Below are 22,726 nucleotides of genomic sequence, written 5' to 3'. Positions count from 1 at the left end.
GTGTCGGTTTGCCTGACGCGAAACCCGCAGGAATCCCGACCGCGACGGTAGGGAGGAGGAGGGGGGGGGAGTGTAGAGGATCCGCGTCGCACCCGAGCCCAGAAAGATAATTTCCCGCGCGTTCATTACCGCCCGAAGGAGCCCGCGAATCCGAAGAATTAAAACGATGTTACGTATCGCTTAACGAGCGCGGCGTTGCGCGGCCGCGCCAAGAGTTTCCCACTTATAATTAGTACGTTTGGGTTATTAACGAACACGAGTAATTAATTACGCGTCAAGCGGGCACCCCGCGATTGTAAACGGGACCGGGAAGAATGGCGCCTCGAGGTTTCACCGGAGAACTCGTTAAATAATTATTAAATAGCTGCTTTAAGCGCGTGCACACACGGCTGCGTCGCGCGGCCGTTTCGAAATACAATCGGGCCAGTCGTTACCCGCCAGCGAAAGTAAATTGCTGGCGCACAATGGCCGCGCGCGGGGGATGCACGAGCGAATTCGCGGAGGAGCACGCGTAAACGGCCACCGACACCTCGCGAACGTCATAGTCTCGGATCTCGCGTCGCTGGAAAAGGCTTCGCAGTGTGGAAAGACGCGGTCGGTCGCGCCTGACCGCAGAATAATTACCACGGTTTTACAGCCCTCTCCCCCCACCCCCGGCCCCATTCTCTGTAAACTAGTGTTGTATAAAGCTCGAGTCTTCAAAGCGTTAAGCCTTCACCTTAATGACTCAGCCTTTAAGGATAATATCATATGAAGCTCGAGCTCTCGAAGTTCGAGGTTCAAGCATTGAGGCCCAAGCCTCGAAGCTGAAGGCTCTTGTGTTTAATAGTAATGAAGTTAACTCCAAGTCCTTGATATTATATCTTATTTTGTGCAACCACTATTATTGTAAAACGTTAAAATTAAACACAGAGAAAGATGCTTTTTGATGGTTCCACCAATTGGTTGGATCCGTGTTTTAATAATACAATTAAAGTACAAAACTATACAATAGTATTTTTTTTTGTAAGTGTAGTCATTTGTAACAAAACTCTTTGATAACATTATGATAAAACACAAAAAGAACAACACAATCACTATAATATAAATTTCAGTATATTATTTGGTCTTCTTATAACATTTGTAGCGTTCCTGCTCACTACATTCTTGGTTTGAACGTTTCGCGAAGTACATTGCGCTGACGATAACGGTCATTTTCATTTAGTTTTGTGCTGAGGAACGTTTAAAGAAAGAATATAGTGAGCAGAAACATTATAAATGTTATAAAAAAAAGCTCGTAATAAATTGAAATTAATATAATAGTGGTTGTGTCGTTATTTTTAAGTTGTATGACAAAGTTTTATCACAGCTTTATTGCAAATCAGTAATTGAATAGTATTATTAAGCTTGAGTTAAGACTTTAACAGCTTAGAGTGTGAGACTTAGAACTTCTACATTAAGTTTTAAGGCTTCCAAAACTCGAGCTTTGTACATATTCACTTCACTACATACAATTTATACGACTCGAGCCTTCGAGCTTGAAGACTCGGGCTTTAAAGGCTAGAGCTCTCACGGCTACAGGGTTCGAGCCTTAAAGGTTCGAGCCTTTAGAGTTTGAACCGCGACTCGAGCTCTTGAAGCTCACGGCTCGAAGCTCATTTTAACAACACTACTGTAAACGATCGAACTTTGCGATTTTGTAAAGTTTATCGGAACGCTACAGATTTGTTTGGTGTCGAGTAGGGTGCGGAGGGTGATTCTTAGGTGCATGTCAATGCTTCGATCTTATTTTGTTCTACTGATGTTTCGTCTTATTTCATTTTGAGTTATAGAGCTTGGGTAATGTGTAGAAGGGGGAAGAGGATCCGTGGAAATTTCCAATCCGTTTTGAAGCCTATGATAGGGTTAACTAGGACTTTACGTTTGACAGAATTATTCAAGTTTCTGTTCAAGTTACTCTGACATTCGAAAGTCCATCGATAAGCAGTCGGAGAACTGACATGCAATTGGGAATCACCTCGCGTACTTTGTTGAGAGTGTGCGAGATCTAGTCGTAGAAGCTCTGGACGCTATCGTTAATCATTGATCGCTCATGTGAAATGGAAGAAAGAGACATTGGCAAAGTAGTTACGAGGTACACTTAGGACGTAATTATAGAGCGTTCCTTACCTCGATGTGGTTATTTCGATTGTAGTGGAGGTTGAGAACCCGATAGATTTCCGAGTCACCCCCGACTCGAAGCTCATCCACGTTCTTCACACCCTCCGAAACCGCTTGCCTCGCGTATTTCTCCATTTGGATGTAGTAGAACTCCCTGGAAAATAAACACCAGGTTATCAGACCGCGTACAGAAACCAATTATATTAATACAGTACGTGACATTTTTCGGGAAACATTTTGCTCTTAAAAAGATTTCCTACATGCTAGTAATTCTACTTGCTCCATCTGCATACCAACGCACCACTATCTACATGGATTATTGATAGAGTTTACAATCACGCGCGAACGTTTACTGGTACCAGCAAAAAGAGAAACGAAGTATCATCCAAGGAGAGCACCCCTTATCGACACCTTGAAGCACAGTTCCATGGTGAATGATGGGAAGAGACATTCCCCGCCCTGTGGTCCCCCAAAAGCACAAGCACAATATTTCCTTGGAGGACCGAGCGACGTCACTTTTCTCGACGTTAATTCTCGCGTAACGGCGAATGCTAATGCGCTACCGATAATTAATTAAGGGGGGGTCGATACCAAAAGTGGTCTGACGCAAGCGTGAGAAGAAGGAAGAAGGGGAGAGACTCGCGAAGAGATGTGTACAACTCCTCGTCGGCTGGCAAGCGACGCGGTTCAAAGAGACTATTAAGAACGTGTTACAGTGTATCGTCCAAGAAGATCTCGACACCCTCGTCGAGGCAGCCCGCCAACTTTCACAGAGACAGCAGCCCCCCATGTACGCGCGCGCGCGCGCGCTCTAGTTCAGGCTCGAACGTAGCGGGATCGCGTGATACGCTTTTTCTTCGTTCCTTGCAGCGGCAGAGGAAAAAATCGAGCCAACGGCAAGTTTCCCGTTTACGTTCATTAATTAACGCAGTTCAAACAGGCACCAGCCACTAATTGGCGGGTAATTTGTATAGTAATAGTGACCTGCGACTTGGCGCAGAGAGTAGAAAGGGGGCAGCGCGAAGGGGTGGCTCCCGCTTCGGTGGATCTAACCGAAAAAATAAACGGGGAAAGGAACGCGTCGTGCCGCCAGAGAAACGAATATGTACTTTGAACGACACGCCCCCCCCCCCTCCCCCTTTGTGCTCAAGTCTTTGGGCGCATGCCTTCAATGCGACCTTCCACTGATTAAGAAATTAATTATTTTCTTTCGACTGAAACGCCTGGCAGATTTCGCTTCCGCGCAGAGAGCTCGCTCGTATCGTTCCAGCGGGGGCGAAACCAACTGCATTTTCGCGTTTCTCGATTTTAATCCACGGGCCATCTGTTATAAAAAATTGTATTTTACCCGTTGGATGTTACACGGAAGAAGTTCTCGAAACGTACCACAAACTGTGTAAAGTCTATAGGAGAAGTTTTAGTCAAAAGACATCCAGAAAGAAGACAAATCAGGATATCTTTCACCGATTGCTACTTCACTCTGATCCATGTATCACACTGTTAGATATACCAGAAAAGGGTAAAAAAAATTCCTTTCGATGTTTTGACATTACTGTCTCATGATAATTTAAGTGTAATCTCAGACAGTTCACATTCTTCCTCTGAATTGTCGGATTTGGAACCAGAATAAAAATATACACGGTGAAATTGTTATCTAAAGATCGTTTTTTTCATTTTGATTTTTGATAATAACTTTAAGTTCATTCCTTAGAACCACGTGACCTATTTTAACACATTGTTGACCGGCAATTTTACGTTAGGGCATGAAAACACAAGTTAACTCGTGACTGGTCAACAGTGAGTTAATAGTAGAAATGCTTATTTTCCAAAACAAGGTGAAGGAAATCAAATTTGTATGCAAACTATTTTCAAAAATCTTCTAAAATGAAATTATACTTAATTCATTATTTTGAATGCTTCTTTTTTGAGTGAAAACAGAGAAATCATCACGTTTTACGAAAAAAATACGTAAAAGACAATATTTATGCAAGCGGTATTACATCCTCCATTATGAATTTTATATTATATTTTCGATGACCAGGAAAACTCTAAAGTACTAGGTGTCTGTTAAATTTGATATTTTTTTCAGGTACTCGACCACCATTTGTTTTCGTTTTGCAATTTTGAATCCGCCCAATAAGCAACAAGTTTATTTTCTCCACCGACTCTGTTACCCCTCCATCGAAAGGATCTTATGAAGGTTTGTAGGAAGCGGGTATGGGTAGTCTCTTTCGAACACCCAACAACTAACCACCCCGTTTAGATGTAATATTTTTTTTGTACCTGTTTGTAGTGTAAGATATATGTTATTTTTATAAAAAATTGACTAAGACTTTCTATCCTACATCACCGAACCGGTCTTACATCATTAAATTGCCGTAAGACATCCGGACGTGTAGTGTCGTGGTCGCCAGCAACGGAAGTTACACCCGTTAATGGGATCAAATCCAGATACACGCGTCGGAACAAGCTCGGCTATTTCGGCTCGATACTGCACCAAATCGGTTCGCAAGACATTGGACGTAGGTACTTGATCATTTCGTGGAGTCTGAGGGTGAAAAGTGGAGACGTTTGTTCGATTCGTTTACAGCCCCACCCTCGAATTTCAAATATCACCCACTTCCAGCAGAATCTTCGCCCAAACTTGGATACCCCGGCATTGAAACCAATTTTTCAAGAGGAAATGCCTCGGCTCTCCCGAGCAGGAAATGCAGAAGGCAAGGTGGACGGGGAAGAAAACGGTCCTTCGTATTCTGCCAGTATCGCGGTACGAGCAAGTCGAACGAGGCAAACGCGCGAATGACTTGAGAGGTCGGTGAACGGGCGAGCAGGGTGAGGTCGCTGCTACTTGCCCGGATATTTTTCCATTCTTCTCTCGATCTTTCTTTCCGAGAGGGCGGTAGGAGCGGTAGGGGAGGAGTGTCCCTATCCTCCTCACCCTTAAACGCACACAGAAGTCAGCCGCCCCAGCGGTGGAAGTATCCTAGAGTAGCAGGCCAGAATGGCAGCGAGAATGGCAGTCAGGTTGATCTTGCACTTTGGATCCCGAGAGGATGCAAAGAAGTACGGTTGAGCGGGAAACCAACGAGTCGTCGTCGCCGCTGTCGCGGCTTGTATAACTCGAGGTCCCTGAATGCTTGACAATGTGAGCCAACCGGTTCGCAACCTTCGGCTGTTGCTTGGGTCTTCGCTCGGTGCCGTTGGGAGCAATTTTTAAGATTGCTTCCGGCTGGCAGGCTCGCGCGCGACTCGTCAAACAGAAAATCGACGAACGTTTTCCATATCCGTCGAGGTAGCCCGAGTGAAGCCAGCCGCACCGTGGACGTAGGAACATCCCCGTTCAGCTGGCTTTACCTCTCTGCTTCGAAAGATGTCCTCCCTCTTGGAGCCTCTCTACTTGAACCTCGCCTCTTTGGGATTAATCTTGCTGAGAATTTGTACTAGTTACGCACGCAATTGCGAATGGCACGAGAGGGTGTTCGTCGAGGGATCATTTGTAATAAAAACAGATGTTATCGGGGCACTGTTAGACGCGAATCCGGAGCAAGCCTGCGATTCGACAGGACCGATGACTCTAGGAGTCACTTGGCACAGCGGATAACGAACAAGACCGCGGCGATCGAGAGCCAGGGGGGAGAAGATCACCGGCGGGATGGCACTCGTCGATCGAATCCCACTCGACGCAAACGGAAGGAAACACAATGGGATCTTTCGTGCGTCGCGTCGCGATCTATAGGCAGCGAGCAGAAGAAAGGGCGAGAGGAGGAGTCAGGTGGCAGAGACGCGAGAGGCTCTTCTCATTCGATCACTCCAGATTGGCTCTCTCGCCAATTAAGACAATTTCGCGTGCTCTTATCAGCAGTCAGTCAGAGAAGGTTGTGCACACGAGAGGAGAATTGAAAGAGGAGTGTGTCTCTGCAGAATCCCGCGTGTCCCGCGCCCTTTCTCACTCCCTCCCTCTCTCTTGCTCGTTCGCGTTCACTTTCTCTCCTCTCGGCTGCTCTCCCTTTTGCTCGCGCCCGATGCCCTCTCCCTCCCTCCTCCGCCCTTTCTCTCTTCGTCTCTCTATTTGAACCGTCTCCTTGAACCGTCACCGGCACCCACCCATCAGGGCCGAGCCACCCCCGACTTCAGGCTCTCGGAGGTAACGTGTATGTGTCACCTGCGTCTATAATCCTTACTCAACCACCCATCAACCGCATTCAAGCTCGTCGGATCGCCGAGTATAGGCGGAATATGGTAGGCAGAGACTGGGCTAGGTCTCGGCTGGGCTGGGCTCTCGGTATGGCTTATGTACCTACGTAATACCGCATGGTAGATACGTATATATATCCGCGAAGTGCCTAATTAAAACAGACACCAGGAGACAGAGAGAAAACGGGACGAGAGACGCGGCTGGTTGCATAATAGGGTGTAAGGGCGCGAGGGAGACGGCGCTAGTTCCGTAGTCGGTTTGACAAAAAGCCCGAGTGCTAGAATTGCCACTCTTCGACCACCAAGTGCAGAGGAGAAGAGCAACCGCGAGCGAGAAGAAAGAAGGAGGAGGGAGAGGGAAGGAATCGGGAACGTGGGCGGGATAGAGGGAGAGAGAGTGAGGGACCAGGAGGAAGATAGTGAGAGTAAGAGCTAGAGGGTGAGCCACGGAGTCATTCATTATAGTATTGTATAATTAGGATAATAATAAGCTCTTCAGGGGGCCTCGGTTTTCTTGCGCCCCGTTGCAACGGGGTGACGTCGACGGAAAGAGAAAGAGAAGGAGACAGAGAAAGAGAAAGAGAGAAAGAGAGAGAGAGAGGGTGGGCTGGGGGGAGGGAAAGGAACGAGAGAGACAGAGGGAGAGAGCGTGATCCTCCTGGAGGGTGCCGATTATTAGCATCTAATTATGAGCTGCCTTTGCCACCGAAAAAAAAAGAGAGACAAAGAGAGAGGTGGTGGTTAGAAAGGAGACGAAGATGGGGGGGGGGGAGTGTCTTCGAGGAGGGAATAATTAGCCCTTGCCGCGAACGGAAATCGTTACCTCGCGTTATTCGCGATCCTTAGCTCCGCGAGAGATCTTTCTCTCTCTTGAAACGTAGAGAGACGGAGATAGATGAAGGGGCAGAGGAGGTTTAGAAGTATCCTTCATTCCCACGATTTGTTTCGCCTCGGCAGGGGTTGCAGTCCACGGTTTAATGGACTTCGAAGTTGAAACATTCAGTATTCCTTTGCGTACAGTGGAGAACGAAAGTATTCTTGCTGATGAAGAAATTCTAGTTAAAGAAGTTGCAATTGATAGACGAATATATTTACTTCGGAATGTTTTAGGAGGACAGGATGCCGAGGCTAACGAGTCTCAGTAAGAATTCACGTTGAACTTTTTTTAAAGAGCAGTAGGTACATATTTCATGCAAGCAATTTGATTAAACTTTTCTTTAAACTAACTCCTCGAATTCTGAGGTATATCAATCACTATATTTATTGTCCAACTTTAAATACACGCCCCTTCCCAATTCTATTCCAACTCTATTTGTCATAATTCAATCCAGACTTTATTGCTCTATATCTTTATTCGATTTAAGAAATGTCAGAAACAGAAAACCCGTAACACGTAGCGGTCCAGTCTTCTTACTAGACAAATACCTAGCTACTTATATTTTCCACTCCGTTTCATTCGATCACCGACCGAAATTTCAACGCCTCTCCTCGATACTCGTATATTATCCGCAAACACGTGTCACGTTGAGTAGAACGGTTTCAAGGCACTCTCTAATCTCAGCCAATTCTTCCACCTGCCCTCCTCAGCAGAAAAAGCTGCGCATTGTCACGCGACAGCCACGGATTCGTGAATTCCTTCTCCGTGACGGCGGGTCCGCATTGTGGAGCGGGCAATGCGACAATGCGAGCTTTAGAGGTGCCGCGTATTGAAGCGTTTAATGGCGATGATGGTTGTCGAGGTGACGCCTCCTTCATACGTGATCTTTATCGTCGCGGGTTGCTGTTTCGACGCGTCGCTTTTGTAACCGGTCGCGCGCCGTATAGGCGAGAGTACCAATTAAAAGGGGGAACGTCAGCACTTGGCAGCATTTTTTTTTTCAATTTTGCGCCACTCCGTGCCCACTCTCTGGTCGATTCGTGGAAAAAAGAAACGCGCGCGCGTACGATCTTCGCGGAATGCAATCGACCCCATCGAGACGTCTTCTGGGTGCAACCGACGTACGTAAGCCAAAAGTACATTAACATCTAACTTTCTGTCTCTACTCAGGACAGTGAAATGTCAGTGACTCTGGAATAGAAGCCATTCACATTCTGACTCCACAGGCAAGGGACGAGGACAACAGGGGTGGCTTAAAAGAAACCGAGAGATATCCAATTTTCGTCAGAGACGTTTTCTGGATGCAACTAATGTACACAGGCTAAAGATATAATATATTAATCCCCCAACGCGCGGTGTGTCTCTGTTCAAAGTTTAACCTGTCAGTGTCTTCGGAAGAAAAGCCATTTGCATTCTGACTCCTCAAACAAGGGGTAAGAAATGCAGAGGAGGGTGGGGAAATGCGCGCGCGGTTTTCATACTGCAAAGTGACTTTGGGGCGTAACGACGACCAGCGTCTTCTCGCCTTACGCATCCCCCGTTCCCTACCCCTATTCAAAGATCCACGATCGTGCTTCTTAAGCCAACCAGCCGGCTCCCTTTTAACGGTTATGCCAAGTCGACCGACCTTCGACAATGCTGAACACCTCAGCTCCCCAAGACCGGAGCTGACCCTTAAAGTCTCAACCCCTCGCGCGCGAGCGGCTTTCTTGGCGGAACTTTCCCACGGACGACTCCCTCGAAGGGGAGAAGACAGCTTCAAGGAACGTACCCGACAATCTGCCAAGATTCGCAAAGTGTCGATCACCTTGAAAGCCTCGTCCCCCTCCCGGAGAAACAGCTGTGCACGAACGAACCTCTGCATGCTTCAAATGTGCCCCTCTGGGGTGGGCAGGCATCGATCCTTCGGGATTACAATCGATTTACGAGATCGTTTTCAGCGTCGATTTGCTAACGGCAAGGGCACGCAATGGGAGAAGCTCATCTGTTGCACGCGGCTGTGTTTCGAACACTTTATCGACCGATTATTTTGGAGCAGGAATCCTGTGTACGTAGATAATAATTTTTTCCTGGTTTTTCCACTGTATGTGTTTTTTGTTCATAAAATAATAAGCAAACTGTATTAATTTATCCTTTTACGATATTATATTTATATTTGATTATTTTCCGTAATTTTCATGTCATCTAGTAAAATATTTTTTCTTATTTGTATAATATATGATTTTGTTACATTTTATTTGTAATAGTTATACCTAAAACATATATTTCTAGTTTTTAACATAAATGAATACATTTTAAATCATAAAAATAAAGATTCGTGTTCCGTTTTACCCTACCACTTGAGCGAGGCGAAGATTTCAATACCTCCGGTAAATTTCATTTTCCGTCGTTCCCAAAGATATTTCTTAACACTGGCTTTGATTTTCTTATAGCCTAAGCAGTCTAAGGTCCACTGAAGACTCCTGTTCAAACCCCGCGTCTTTTCCTCCTTCCGATTTCATGTTATCACCCACCAAAGTTAAGCGTTCCGTTATACCCTACTCTCCCCTACTTCTAATGAGGACTACTATCCATGATATGTTTTAAGAGGAATCTGTTGAATTCAAGAAATTTACGACTGCTCATCCTATCTGATAATAAGCTGATCCTTTAATGACGGATTCCGCCAAACACAAGTTTGCACAATATAAAGGAACACACCTCTAGAATCACAACCTACGTGTCTTAAACAGGGAGCGCGACGTGCCAGAGTATCCTACCCAGGAGCGTTAAAAGCGGCCAGAGTATCCTACCCAGGAGCGTTAAAAGGAGCATTTAATTTGCACTAGAAGGAAGGCTAACAACGGGTGGCCGGGCGATTCCTTATTACCACGGCAGCCTCCTTTCACCTTGTAATTATCAGCGGGCAGAAACGGGTCCATTTACAGAACGCCGGGCGCGTTCAGCACAATTAACAGAGAGACATCGCGGGCGACGCTTACTGGCGCATTCAGCCACCATCAGCGGAGATAAATTCACGCGTAGCCGCTTTGTGCAGCCGTCGGTGGCGGCCGATGCCGTCACAGCCAGCTGGAAAAACCGTCGGCGGCCGCGGCGAGGGTGCGGAAGAAGAAGCTCGCAAAGAATTCGAGAGGAACGTCGTGCCACGCTCTACTTTATCCTCACGGGTAACGGGCACGAGGCGTGAAAGTGCATATAACGAGAGAACATTAAGCATCTGTGGTCGCGCGCGCGCCAGCGCACGGCCATGCCCGCGCGTGTGCGCGCGTCTGGTCCTCCTCGCGTCTCGTCTGGCCGCGTCGCATCGCACCGTGTCTCGCGTCTCGCGCGCGTGCAACCGAGCTGCAGACGCCTCCACAGACACGTCTCCTCGCTCTTTTCACTGCGGCCAGATCGCGGCGCTCCCGTGTGTGCGTGCGCCCGCGCGAGTGTGCGTGGCTGCGTGGCTCATGAGCGCGCGGATGGATGGGTGAGTACACGCGTTTGCCCGTCAGGGCGTAAACGTCCATTCAGAGGGCGCGTTCAAAAAGGTGTCGCGCAGGGTCTTGATGCTGCACCCTGTGCACCCTTCTTAATTAGTAATTAACACTTTAACGCCATCTGCACTCAGACTTGCAGCGGCAAACGCGACGACGCTCGCGGCTGCCCCCGGCTGGTCCACCCGGCTATGCACTGTCGCCGTTGCCGACAACGGCAACGCCTGGCGCGACCGTCGCCCGGAAAATCAAGTAATTAAAATACAAGTTAGCAAGTGATTACTCCATTCTGCCCCGCCACGGCCACTCAGCCAAGCACGGATGGTGTTCCGCGCGCCGCAGCTTCCACAGGCGGGCTTAAGGGTCGCCGCGCCGACGGTGTTGTTGATTGTGACCGTCGGAGCGATGGGCGGACTCACCCAAGGGTGCCGGGGGGGGCGAACATCGGCGATACATCCGGTATACTGGCTTTCGGAAGGGGTCGGCTTGCGGAACGATCAAGTTTTCCGCGGAACCCGCCGGAGCCGTTCGGAGCACGCGAATCAGAGCGTTCCCCAGGGGCTGCGCGTGCAGCGTTTAAATTACCGTCGAGCTACGTAATTGCAGTTTCTTTCAGGCAACTGAGGAACTTGGAGGACAGCTGCGACACGATGTGCACCTTTTGTCGCGGCCACGAGGCCGTTGACGGGATTTAGAGATTCTCCGAGTTTTCGGCGTGGAACAGAATGGAACGCTCTGGTTTTAGTTGCGGGGGGTTAAACCAGGGTTTTGAACTCGGCAAACTTGCAATTAGAGGAATTCTACTTTGGTCCTTCCTCGTTGCTAGCGTCTAGGCTCAAGCGTCCGCCTCTAATTCGTAGAGTTTCCTGCCTGCCGATCACGCGGCTGAACAATGGTACAGATAAAGTAGGGTAAACGATACAGTTATTGACCACTCGTAATTTTCGCGCAGAAAGGCCGCGATGAAAATTGATTTAGATCTTTGGAGGCGCGGGGCAATATGCCCTGCTTTTATATAGTTTCCGGTATGAACCTCTGATGACTTCTGATTTTTCATTGGTCAGTACGATAATTCGGAGGTCAAAGGCACTTGACGAAAGAAAAAAAAGCAAAAGAAGAAAAAGAAAGAGGCTAAGAGATGCAAAGAGAAGAAGAAGAAAAAGGAGAAGAAAAGAAAGAGCAGGTGAGAGAGAAATCTAAAAATAAAAAAAAGCAAATGAAGCGAATGAGACCACTGCAAAATGTACGGCATACGTCGTGAAGGGTGCACATGAAACTCACCCTGCCCCAAGACAATATGTCTTTGATTTAATGACAGATGGATTTAATAAAAATGATTTTACAGTAAGAAATATGCGTTTTCTTTTGGGACATTCAATGCGAACTCGGACAGATTTCGGAGTAAATTTTCGTAGATTGCTGAAATTTGAATTTGTTGTAGCCTTTAGTGATATTTAAACGTACCTCAAAGGATTTTTCGAAATTTTGAAAAATGTCGATTATACAGCTGTTTCAAGTTAAGTGCTACCTTTTTTTCAATACATTATAGCTATGGAAGTAGTAAACGGATGAAGATGAGATTTACGGTGCTTATAGAGAAGACATTGAAGTTTAAAGAAAAAATTATTTCAGTTTAAAACAAAAAAATTGAACCATTTTTGTGCAATTATTTTAAACAAATGCAGGTTTTTAACATCGAGCGCGATTTTAAAAATCTGAAAAGAAGAATAAAGTTCTATCCTTGAAAGTCATAGTGTACCATATGAAATATATAGCATTCCATTTAAAAAACTCTTAGGTGGTCAACTATTGTATCGTTTACCCTGACTCCGTGAAAGATCCAAAGGCAGCGGTAATAATCAAAGCTCCGCAGACATCTTGCCAAGGAAGCCAGGGTCCGAATAATCAGCACAGAGATATGCATCGTGCAGAAGTTACGCGCTCGCGTTCGAAAACACCCGTCCCCTTGGTCATCCCTACAAAGGGTAGGGGGGGGGCACACGCCCGTCCGTGTCTCGACCGCGTGCTTGGTTGCCCCGCCGCTAAGCCACCTTTTTTCCAACGAGCAAGTTTCCTAAGCTTGCGAGACAATCGTTGGACGATCGCGCAGCAGATGTGCCCCCGACAATGAGCTCCTGGGCCCTCGCCCTTCATAAAGGAGGGAACTCGAGGAACGGTGGCACGAAAAGGCAGAAGGGCGAGCGGGGGCCCCATCGCCTGAAACACGAGGGGGGTTCCACGCTCAGGGCACAGACTTAGCTCGGGCGAAGGCTCCGCGTGCCGCACGCGCCGATCTTACAATGCGAGCGTACTCTTCGTATGCCCCTTGCTTTTCGACTCCCCTTCCCCTCCATTCTCCTCTGTCTCTCTCTTTTTTTTTGTCTCTTCTACATCTGGCTGCCTTAGACCCGCGTCCCCCTTATTCTACCCCTCGTCGATCCTCTCTCTCTCTCTCTCTCTCTCTCTCTCTCTCTCCCCGCTAACTCGTTTTCATTCTCTTGGCCATCGGACGGGTAGCATCCCGGTGCCCGTAGACAGATAGGCGAATAATTTCGCCACACGCTCGACCGATGCAAATCACTTTGAATTTATTATGCAAAGAGTATTAGCACCGGGACACGACGCTGGAAGAACTTGTTCGCGCTCGGGCTGGTGCTTATTGAAATCGAGCAGCATTTGCATATTTGCCCGGCGCGGTGTTCTCGTAACCGATAGCGCGCGCGTGCGCTTCTTTTTATGCCGTTCACCCTTTTCAGCTCAAGAAAAGCGCGCTGTGAAAGCGAGTCGCTTCGGATACGTCAAATATGAACGCTGCCGCGCGCACTTCCTTTCAGTTTCGATTGTTCCATCATCAATTACGGGTAAAGAGTTGAATCAGCTATCGATGGACGCGACCGATCATTGGTTTTCCGTGTTCACGGGGCGGGGAACGCATAAAGAGAAGACTTAGGGGAGGGTTGCCTATTTTGGAACACTTTTTTATTTTTCACTCCTACACGGGCATAACACATTGCAGAAAGCAAACAGAAACGGGAAAAAGATCTACATTTTATGTAGATTTTATCACGTGTTTAGTGTGTTGATAAAATATGCGATTAAAATAATATCTCAAAGAAACTAAACCAATGACTTCGGTTCATTCCAGGCAACCGGTTTCGTAATTTGTACCACCGGTTTCCTACGTTGGACCGCTTCTTAAAACCAATGAATTTAAATATTTAATCTAAAAACCAATGAATTTAAATATACAACCTAAAAAACACTGATCAGGGCATTGCAAAAAATAGAAATGGAAAGAAACAAGTAAGGTAAATGTCCCAATTAGCGACCCAGTTCCAATTATTTACACTTTATCCTTTATATTTAAATATGAATTTTTTCAATTCGGAACGGGCGGTAAAAGTATTGAATTCGATTCGTGAATATTCAAAGTATCTTGCTGATGGTTTCGCTAATGCATATCATAACATATAATTAAGTAACTAATAAATGTTTTCACGTGTGTCAGCTACAAATCGGTGAAAAAGTAGTTTCTTGTTACCGAACTTAAGAACGGCCAAATTTTAGGTATTAAGTATTTCTTACATGAGTATATTAATGTAAGAAATCTATCAATCTAGAAGCCGGTCCAATAAAGGCAACTCTCCTCTATGTAATAGAAGGAACTAATCAGGGAATTTAGAATTTAGTCTTCTGGATTCTTGGCCTAATATCGAAAAAGTACTTGGAAACCTAGTGCTTCAACCTAATATTTCGTAAAAACGGATCACCGTTGACGGGTCAGTATTTTAGGCGCCAATTCCTTCATCTCACTCCCAGTTCGAACTACGAGAAGGTCTAAGAAGCCCACCCTCACCGACCCCCCTAAAGACGTCGGGATCACCGCAGACGTCGCCGTTTCCGCACGGGACGGAGGATGAATCCGTGGATACATAACCCGGTTTCTTGCGCTCCGCATGGAAAACTCTTGCCGCGCGGTTTTCGGGCTCCCTTAAGGGTGATGGCGAGCGAGAAGGAGCGAAAGAAAGCCGAGAGGGGGCCAGTGCAGGGCTGCACGATCCGTCCAAGCGGAGAGGGGTGGTTTTCAAAGCTACGAGAGGAGCAAGAGAGAGTGGAGGTTCTGGGGTCGGTGGGCGCACAGCCCGAAGCGAGCCGAGGATCAGGGGCGAGGAGGTGGCTGAAAGGTTGGACGAGAGACAGAGAAATGGGGGACGAGCGAGAAGGAGAGTGATAGGGGAGGTGGGGGGCAGCTGCTTTGAGCGGTTTCACTCTTCAATGGTCCCGGACTATCCCTCCTTCTGCCAGCGTACTAAGCCCCCGTCCGCCTTCCACCCCTCCTTTAAACCTCCGCTACACCCCCTGCCATACACCCCACTCGCCTCCCTTCCTCCGCCCCCCCAACACACGCCGTCATCGTCCTCGTCCTCCTCCGCCTCCGCCTATCGGCCGCGATTCGCGTCCTCGTCACACGTCGACATCGGCCAAGCATTTTTTTATCCGATCGATTTTCCCTGACGGCCGTGCCACCGCCACCGGTGCACCGGCCGTTGTTGCACTATGCATGTGCAGCCTCGTGTGCATAAGGTGCGAAAGCCGGACTAGACTATTCGGGTGTGCGCCGCACCAAAAAGACCGAGGCTCTAACGTGGATGCACTTTCAGCGGGGAACGCCGGCAGGCTGGCTCTGTCGCTGCTGCAACGCCGGCGGGGGGATGTCAGACGCGGGGCCAAAGTGCCCCACGGGTCACTTTGCCTTTAAAAGTATTCTTTGATTACGGCCGGAGCCGCTGGATCGAGCGAATTTTTAATGGTTCAATTAACGGGTTCCGCTACGGTGAATCCACGAGCGTCTTACTTGACCGTGGCATCGGGCTTTACGTATTTGGCCAGCGTTTCGAGGCCTCGGGGATCAGACGTTGCTCGGTTGAATTATTCGATGGTAATTGTGTTTGGCTTGCAATGCTTCTGGAGTACGCTTTCAGTTCGACGTATTGGGAAACGACGAACGAATAAAATCGGCAATGATTTTAATGAAGAGCCGGAGGTGCACCTTTTGAACGATGTTAAGATGAGGAAAGATTTGAACTGGTTGCGTCTTTGTAACACGTTTTTCCACAGAATGTGTCCCACGAAAACTGAAATGACGCGAGGACCTTGAACACGCGATTGCTTGTCACAACGCACAGTGGGGAAATTTTGCGATTTTATGGCCAAAACCACAGAAATGAAATTTTGGAATTTTACAAATTTAATACAAATGTCAATTGAAGAACTATATCCATTTTCGTGGTTAAATCCTCAAAACTTATTTTTAATATATAAAATTCGGCACTTTCACGTTCTAAGATATGAGAAACTAAATTATCCGAAAAACAGCACTTACAAAAATTACGAACGATATAGATTTTTTTATTATTTACATTTATACACTGTTTTCTTTGTTAGAGCATGCAGCAGTGCAGCAGGGCATAGCAGAAGGGTTATCGCTTCTGACGACAAACAAACATACAGAATACAAACAATCAAACAGAGGATCGAAGCTGAATAAAATCGTTTAAAAAAGAATAAAAAGGTTTGTAATGTATAACAGGTGAACCAGTCTCGGTCAGAGTTATGTCGTATGTTAGAAAAGACACACTGGGTCGTGTTTAAAAAAAATGCATATAATTACAAGATTAGCAACTATTAGCAATTAATAATTGCATTTATAGAATCAAAATAGTCGAACGTAAAATAGGAATGAAAATCATTACAAGATATTATGGGATTGATAACTATTTTATGTATTGAAAATTGATTCTTATATGAAAAGGGTATTTCTAAAACGCTACTTTAAAAATTGTATAAATTACGTATTAAAAACTGAAACAATTATTTTGAGGACAAAAAGATATCTTACGCACCACCAGGAATTGAATCCATTGCCTTGAAATTATTTTCAGATCTTTGGATAACACAATATAAGTGTTTGAAGCAACTTGAAAATCTGGATTAATTCTTTGCGATCAGTCTAATCTCGCATGAACATAAACATTTGCTAGTCTATACGAGCAGTGTATTAAAATATTTAACAGTAAAATTTTATTGGTGGCATTTGATACTCATATTAGTTCTTCAATTGACATTTGCATTTATTTTGTCGAATTGAAAAATTTATTTTTGTGGTTTTGGCCATAAAATCGCGAAATTTCCACACTGTGCAACGTCAGATGACTACTTAAGTGCCAATATGTTAAACTGTCCAAGCTATTCAATCGCAGAGGCGGTATAGCATGGACATAGACAGATCCTCCACCTTCGTTGCCCTTTTATCAGACCGTCTAGCTTCTTGTTCTAGTTGCACCACGTATCCCCAAGGTGTCCGAGTATTACCTCAGCGGCAGGGTGGCGCGAAAGACGCAGCTGACAAATACCTCAGCGTGTTTGCGAATCGAGACCGAGGAGACGCGTCGGTCATCGGCCCTCCATTCACGCGAGGAGCAAAGGGGGCTGGGGGAGAGAACGTCACTGTGAGAATCATGAAAGAGGTTGAACGAACGAGTGTGGCCGGGGTCTCGACGTCACCGACGATTTCTCTGGTATTCTAACCTTAAATTTTGCACATCTGTCCCGAAGCTCCGATGACTGCTGGGACGACAATGAGGCAGTTAAGTCCTCGGTGCATCGGCTGAGTACACACGGCGTGCGGGCAGCGAGAGACGAAAAAGGGGGGAAGAGGACAAGCGGAAAAGGGAGCAGGAGAGACAGAGAGAGTAGGATGAACCCCTGGCACACACACACACACATGCGCGCCCGCGCTCACGCACCACGCATACAGGAGCGTCGGCTCAGGGGCAAGTACGCCCACGGTGTACGGGCACCACATGGAGACACGTACACACACTCGAAGCGTAGGAGAAGGGTTACCTAGGTTAGGGACTCGGAAAACATCCTTTGTCGAATACCCTACCGGGACCGCTCAACCGCCCAGCAACTCGTTCAACCCGCTCAGAAAAAAATCAATAATTCTTTGTCGTCAAGTTTACCTCCTGTCATGCCACGCTAAACCACATTACGAGCGCGGCTCCGCAGCCTGAAAGAGCTGCAAGGCGGAATAGAGACGCAGGTCTAGGTCGCGTTTTTCGACGGGGACCCCTGTCAGGTCTACCACTCCTCCCACGATACTTCCTGGCTCGCGGTTTATATTTCACCGACGTTCCCAGAGAAAGCATTGACAGAGGTCCTTGGTGACGTTAAAATTGGGAAGCTTTCTTCGCTACGTGGCTGGAGAATTTGCCATTACCACTGGAAGCTTAGGAAGGCCGAAAATCGGGGGTGAATTTTTATACACGTGCTCTTGAGTATAAATTCTTTTTCTCCAGCTTGGTGGGTGCCTCAGGTCCGTGGGAATCGAGGGACTGCTTCGGTACCTCGACACTTAACGAATTAGATAACTCGAGCTCGCAGTCGTTCAAGAGGGAACGTCGATCGATGCTGCCTATTCGTTGCCGTGGTGTTCGGGCCGATTACCAGCAGAATCGAAATGGGGGTGCATCGGGAAGAGGCGACAGCAGGGGGACGGTTTCCGTGGCACGAGAAACCTCGGAAAACATAATCGCCCTTCGTCGGTCCCACAGAGCGCGGAGGGTATCGTGAGATCGTCGCGTGATCCGATCTATGAAGGACCGTTACGCGTGCGATGAAAGATGGCGACGGACAGAATGGTGCTTTAGAAGGGGGGCTAAGCGAAAAAAAGCAAGAGACCGTGTGCGGCTGGAGAGAGCAGGAGGGAGACGTAGAACGTGCGAATGCCCTGGCGAAAGAAAGAAAGGAAAGATACGAGAGACTCTTTCAGGGGGTGAGACTCATGGCAGTGGGGCAGTAGGTTAGCTAGGGGCGATAGGCACCCTCCCAGCATCTCTAGTGCGCATAGGCCGTTGGGTAACAGTAAATAGGATTTGCTAGACAACTGTCGACCACCAGGGATGGGGGCTGAAGCTACCGTAAATATTCGACCGGCTTACGTTTATGGCTCCTAAGTGATCCCCGTTCTGTCGAGGCCAGGTACACGGGGCCCCTTGTCGCGGCCGAGAAAAGAACGCTCGAATGGAATTGTTCCGAGGTACCACACGGCTGTATTCGATTTCACGCATTCGGAACTCTCGATTAATTGGCCTTGAATGATTTGGCGCGCCACTCTCTGCGAGTGGAAACTCAGAACCACCGAGAAACCCACCACCCAGTATTTCTTAACACTATTCCTACCGACACTTCACGTATACCTGTAATTCCTACCGTTGTCTTTAGCACAACTTATATTTTTTAATATAGAATGAAAATAATAGCCAATTTGACAGTGTAAAAATATAGTTTCTGATATTCAGAAGTATATTATGTACATATAGTGTTCCTGATTTCTCCATATTTTTTGTTTCTCGAGAAATCAGAAATGAGATCATATTTCTTGAGAATTCTCGAGAAATTGAAAAAATATTGCAAACATTATATTTTTGGAATAATGTTGATAATATTTATCAAAAACACAAGAAAACTTTAACTAAATGATTATTCCTGTCTAATTTACATCAAATTTGTGTAAATGAAAAAATAGATATTAAATATAATTGGTAAATTTATTTATTTAATACAAAATTTGTACAAAGCGAAACATTACTTTTTGGTTTTAAAATTTATCTTTAAATAGCGCAATGTGTCTAATGTAGTGTTAGCGTATCTATTTTTTTTGTTGCGGCAAAATCTGTTACTCTTATATTTTGACGTTTTATATATAGCTATCTGGACTGTGAAAAAATGCGTCTGTTGACCATTTTGGAAGAAATTCTGGATCATGCAAAAATACTAGCTTCTGATGAGAAATATCTTTGTTTCTTTACGTGAATTCCACAACCCACCAGCATAGATTTGTATAAACTAAATTCCTAAAGCAACAATGCTTCTTACATACCCCAACATTCACCGATTCCTCTCAATCATGATTCTTCGAGCATCGATGTCACCCAAATGGATCAAGAACACCTCCAAATAATTTCTACCAAAGCCACGAGCTTTCCCTCCATTCACCCACATGATCGAGTCCCCATCAGGCCAAGACGCGGCCCCCAGCGCGGCCTGCAACGTTTTTCTCCGCAGACACGTTCGAGGTTGCTACTCCTTTAACGATGTCGGCCTACTTGTCGCCCGTATGCCGTGTCGTAAGATAGCCGTGCTTTGCGTACTTCGTTTGCCCGCATGCTTGCCGTGTGCTTAAGAGTCGACTCGGCATATGGGCGATTTACATACGACGCCAACAAGAGTCCCGTTTGGCGACCATTGCCCAGAGTCCGCGGCCTCTGTCGTCCCGATCGGCTCTTATGCAGGGCCGACGACTTAAAAGTGCCGCCAGACCCGTGCTGAACCTTTCAGGCGAGTTTACTAGCAGCTCCAATGCAAAGTTCCTGTGATGCAACTGGTGGTATGGACATTCGTAGAATGCCCAGTAGTAGGGGAGACCGGGGTAGGTTGTAACACGGGGTAAATTGTAACATAAGTAAAATCTGGTAACCCACAGCATGCGAGAGCTGCTTGACGATATTAGGAGTCATGAAGCGGACGGTTTCGAACGCGAAAACGAAGTGGATCATTCGATAAATCCTATCCTTCGAGCGTCTCTAAATTTATACCCCGCTCAGGAGCGGCGTTCCTAGCGTCGAAAGGCACTCGATCGACGCCCGACTGCCGGATAGGAACGAGAAAGCGCAATGTGGTAGCAGACGACGCTGAGGGAAGAGTAATATCCAGGGACGAATACCGTTTGATCTGGCTCGGAGCCACGGAGTAAAGGACAGATGCAATTTGCCTGATATCGTTTTACTGACAAAAATATCGAATGACGTGGCGCCGGGGACCAGTGATATCAGCCCTCTCTGGCCACGTCTTTGAATGGACAAGGGATATTATCGGGCCAGGGGACCGATCGTTGTTGGATTTCCTATAAATTCTCCTTCCCTTTCTTTCTCGTTTGTTTTTTCACCACCCGGCCCTTTCATTTAACCTCTCGCCCGAGCTCGACGATCGCCCCGGTTTTATTTTGCTCCTGGGCGGCATCATCGAGTCATTCGCGTTCATTGATCTCTTTGGCTCGCTCAAGGTTCATTGATCAACCGGAGCCTATCGGCGGGGCTCGTTGAATTTTGAACTAACCGCGTTGCTCAATTATTCTGCAATTCCCTCTTTTGATGTACCGCGAGCTGTAACGTTTCGCGTTCTATCGCTGACCGACGGCTTCTCACTTCTCGATGAGATCTTTGGCTGGATGCATCACGGGGTGCATCTCTGCGCTTCGTGATAAAGTTCCGCGTACCGGGGCAATTATGCAGAGCTCCGTGTGAGGTGATTCAGAAACGAGTGATTAATCTTTAGAGCAGGGTTGCCTCTGCTGGACTTAAGAAATTACAGAGTGCTGTTCGATCACATTCCTATAACGAGGCATCTTGTACTTGGATGAATTACCTCGATAGTTCATTATGCGTGTATATGTTTTGGATTATTAAAACTACCATTACAAATGGGACATTCCATCGTCTTGACAGTCGCTTTCAGATTGGGTAGTCAAATATATCCTAATTCCTAAATATATCCTGCATTTGTTTAAAATAATTCCACAAAAATGGTTAAAAAAAAATTTTTTAAACTGAAATAATTTTTTCTTAAAACCTCAATGTCTTCTCTGTAAGCACCGTAAAGATCATCTCCATCCGTCTACTACTTCCATAGCTATAATGTATTGGAAAAAAGTTAGCACTTAACTTCAAACAGCTGTAAAATCGACATTTTTCAAAATTTCGAAAAATCCTTTGAGGTACGTTTGAATATCACTAAAGACTACAACATGTTCAAATTCAGCAATCTACGAAAATTTACTCCGAAGTCTGTCCGAGTTCGCATGGAATGTCCCAAATGCCTTACAGACTTCCACGATTCATAGCAATTCGAAAAGCAAGCATCTCTAGCCCCACGGTTCCCCGAACTTCCTCGTTTCTTTCGCGCATGGAACTCATACCCAAAGCTTCGACCGACCAGCGCGAAACACCCTCATTCACCACCTGGTAATTTCGAAACGGAGTCGGAGATGAGATTCTACGTGGGCAGAATCGTTTCGCGATCGCCCGTCGAAATTGCAGAAATTTCGAAAGGGGCGCGCACAGTGTAGCCCCGTTATTGATTGCAGGTATCACTTTCTCCGCTCGTGTGTCGGGTTGCCCCGACTAATGAGTCTCCTTCCTCTCCTCGTTTTTTCGTCGCCGTTGCGGAGCGCGGACACGCAGATGCGACCGATAGAAAGTGGCGCGGATCGAAATGCATTTTGCCCGGCCTGTACGTAGGCGTCGCGGACCCCCGAACGAGATTTCAGCGCGGAGGGAGGGCGAGAAAGGGGTGCGGCGGAGCGGCGGGAGGGAGAGAAAGCGCGAGAGTGGGACACGCAGGTAGGACAAACGGGAGGAGAGTGGACAGGGAACGTTGATGCAGAAGGGAGAAAGGGAAAGAGGAGAAAATCGAGGGTGGCGAACAACGATCCGTTGAGAGAGCGAAACGAGGGGATGGGGAGGTGGGAGGGCGGTGGGTGAGCGACGGACGCAGAAAAGGTAGGAGGCAGGGAGGGCGGCGGGAGGGAGGAGAGGGGGATGGGATTTCAAACGAAATCAATTCAGAGTCGCTGTCCAGTCGAACGTTACCCCCGCGAGCCACGGGGTAAATGTTGGCCGAAACAGTAATTTTACGCTCGGTCCGCGCCGATTTCGAATCCCGACGCATTGCCGCGAAACGTCACAAGAGGCATCGGACCGATTCCCCGCGGGATTAGCGGGAAATTTAAAGTCACGCTCAACGAGCAGCCCCTGTGAGTGAGGCGTTTCACGCGTCGGGGGTCACGAGTAGTGTTCCTTCTCGAGAATGCTTGCTCGAGAATTTCTCGAGAAATTTTATAATTGCTAATTTCTTATTTCTCGAGAAATACTATAATTTCTCGAGAAACTTAAGTCTAGGAAAAATATTATAAATGTCA

General features: G+C 46.9%; 1 protein-coding gene across 4 annotated transcripts in view; it reads right to left on the bottom strand.

Annotated features, from left to right (window-relative positions):
- Nucleotides 1-22,726, bottom strand: part of LOC143368418 (homeobox protein prospero) — a 56,404-nt gene that overhangs the window by 4,796 nt on the left and 28,882 nt on the right. For all 4 annotated transcript variants that reach the window (XM_076811119.1, XM_076811121.1, XM_076811120.1 and 1 more), the window contains exon 4: nt 2,149-2,293. In XM_076811119.1, coding sequence (XP_076667234.1) covers nt 2,149-2,293 — 145 coding nt within the window. The remainder of the gene's footprint in view (nt 1-2,148; nt 2,294-22,726) is intronic.

The sequence above is a fragment of the Andrena cerasifolii genome, chromosome 4 (genome assembly GCF_050908995.1).
Source record: "Andrena cerasifolii isolate SP2316 chromosome 4, iyAndCera1_principal, whole genome shotgun sequence".
NCBI lineage: Eukaryota > Metazoa > Arthropoda > Insecta > Hymenoptera > Andrenidae > Andrena > Andrena cerasifolii.
Note: the sequence above shows the minus strand (reverse complement) of the source record. Positions and strands in the feature narration are given on the sequence as shown.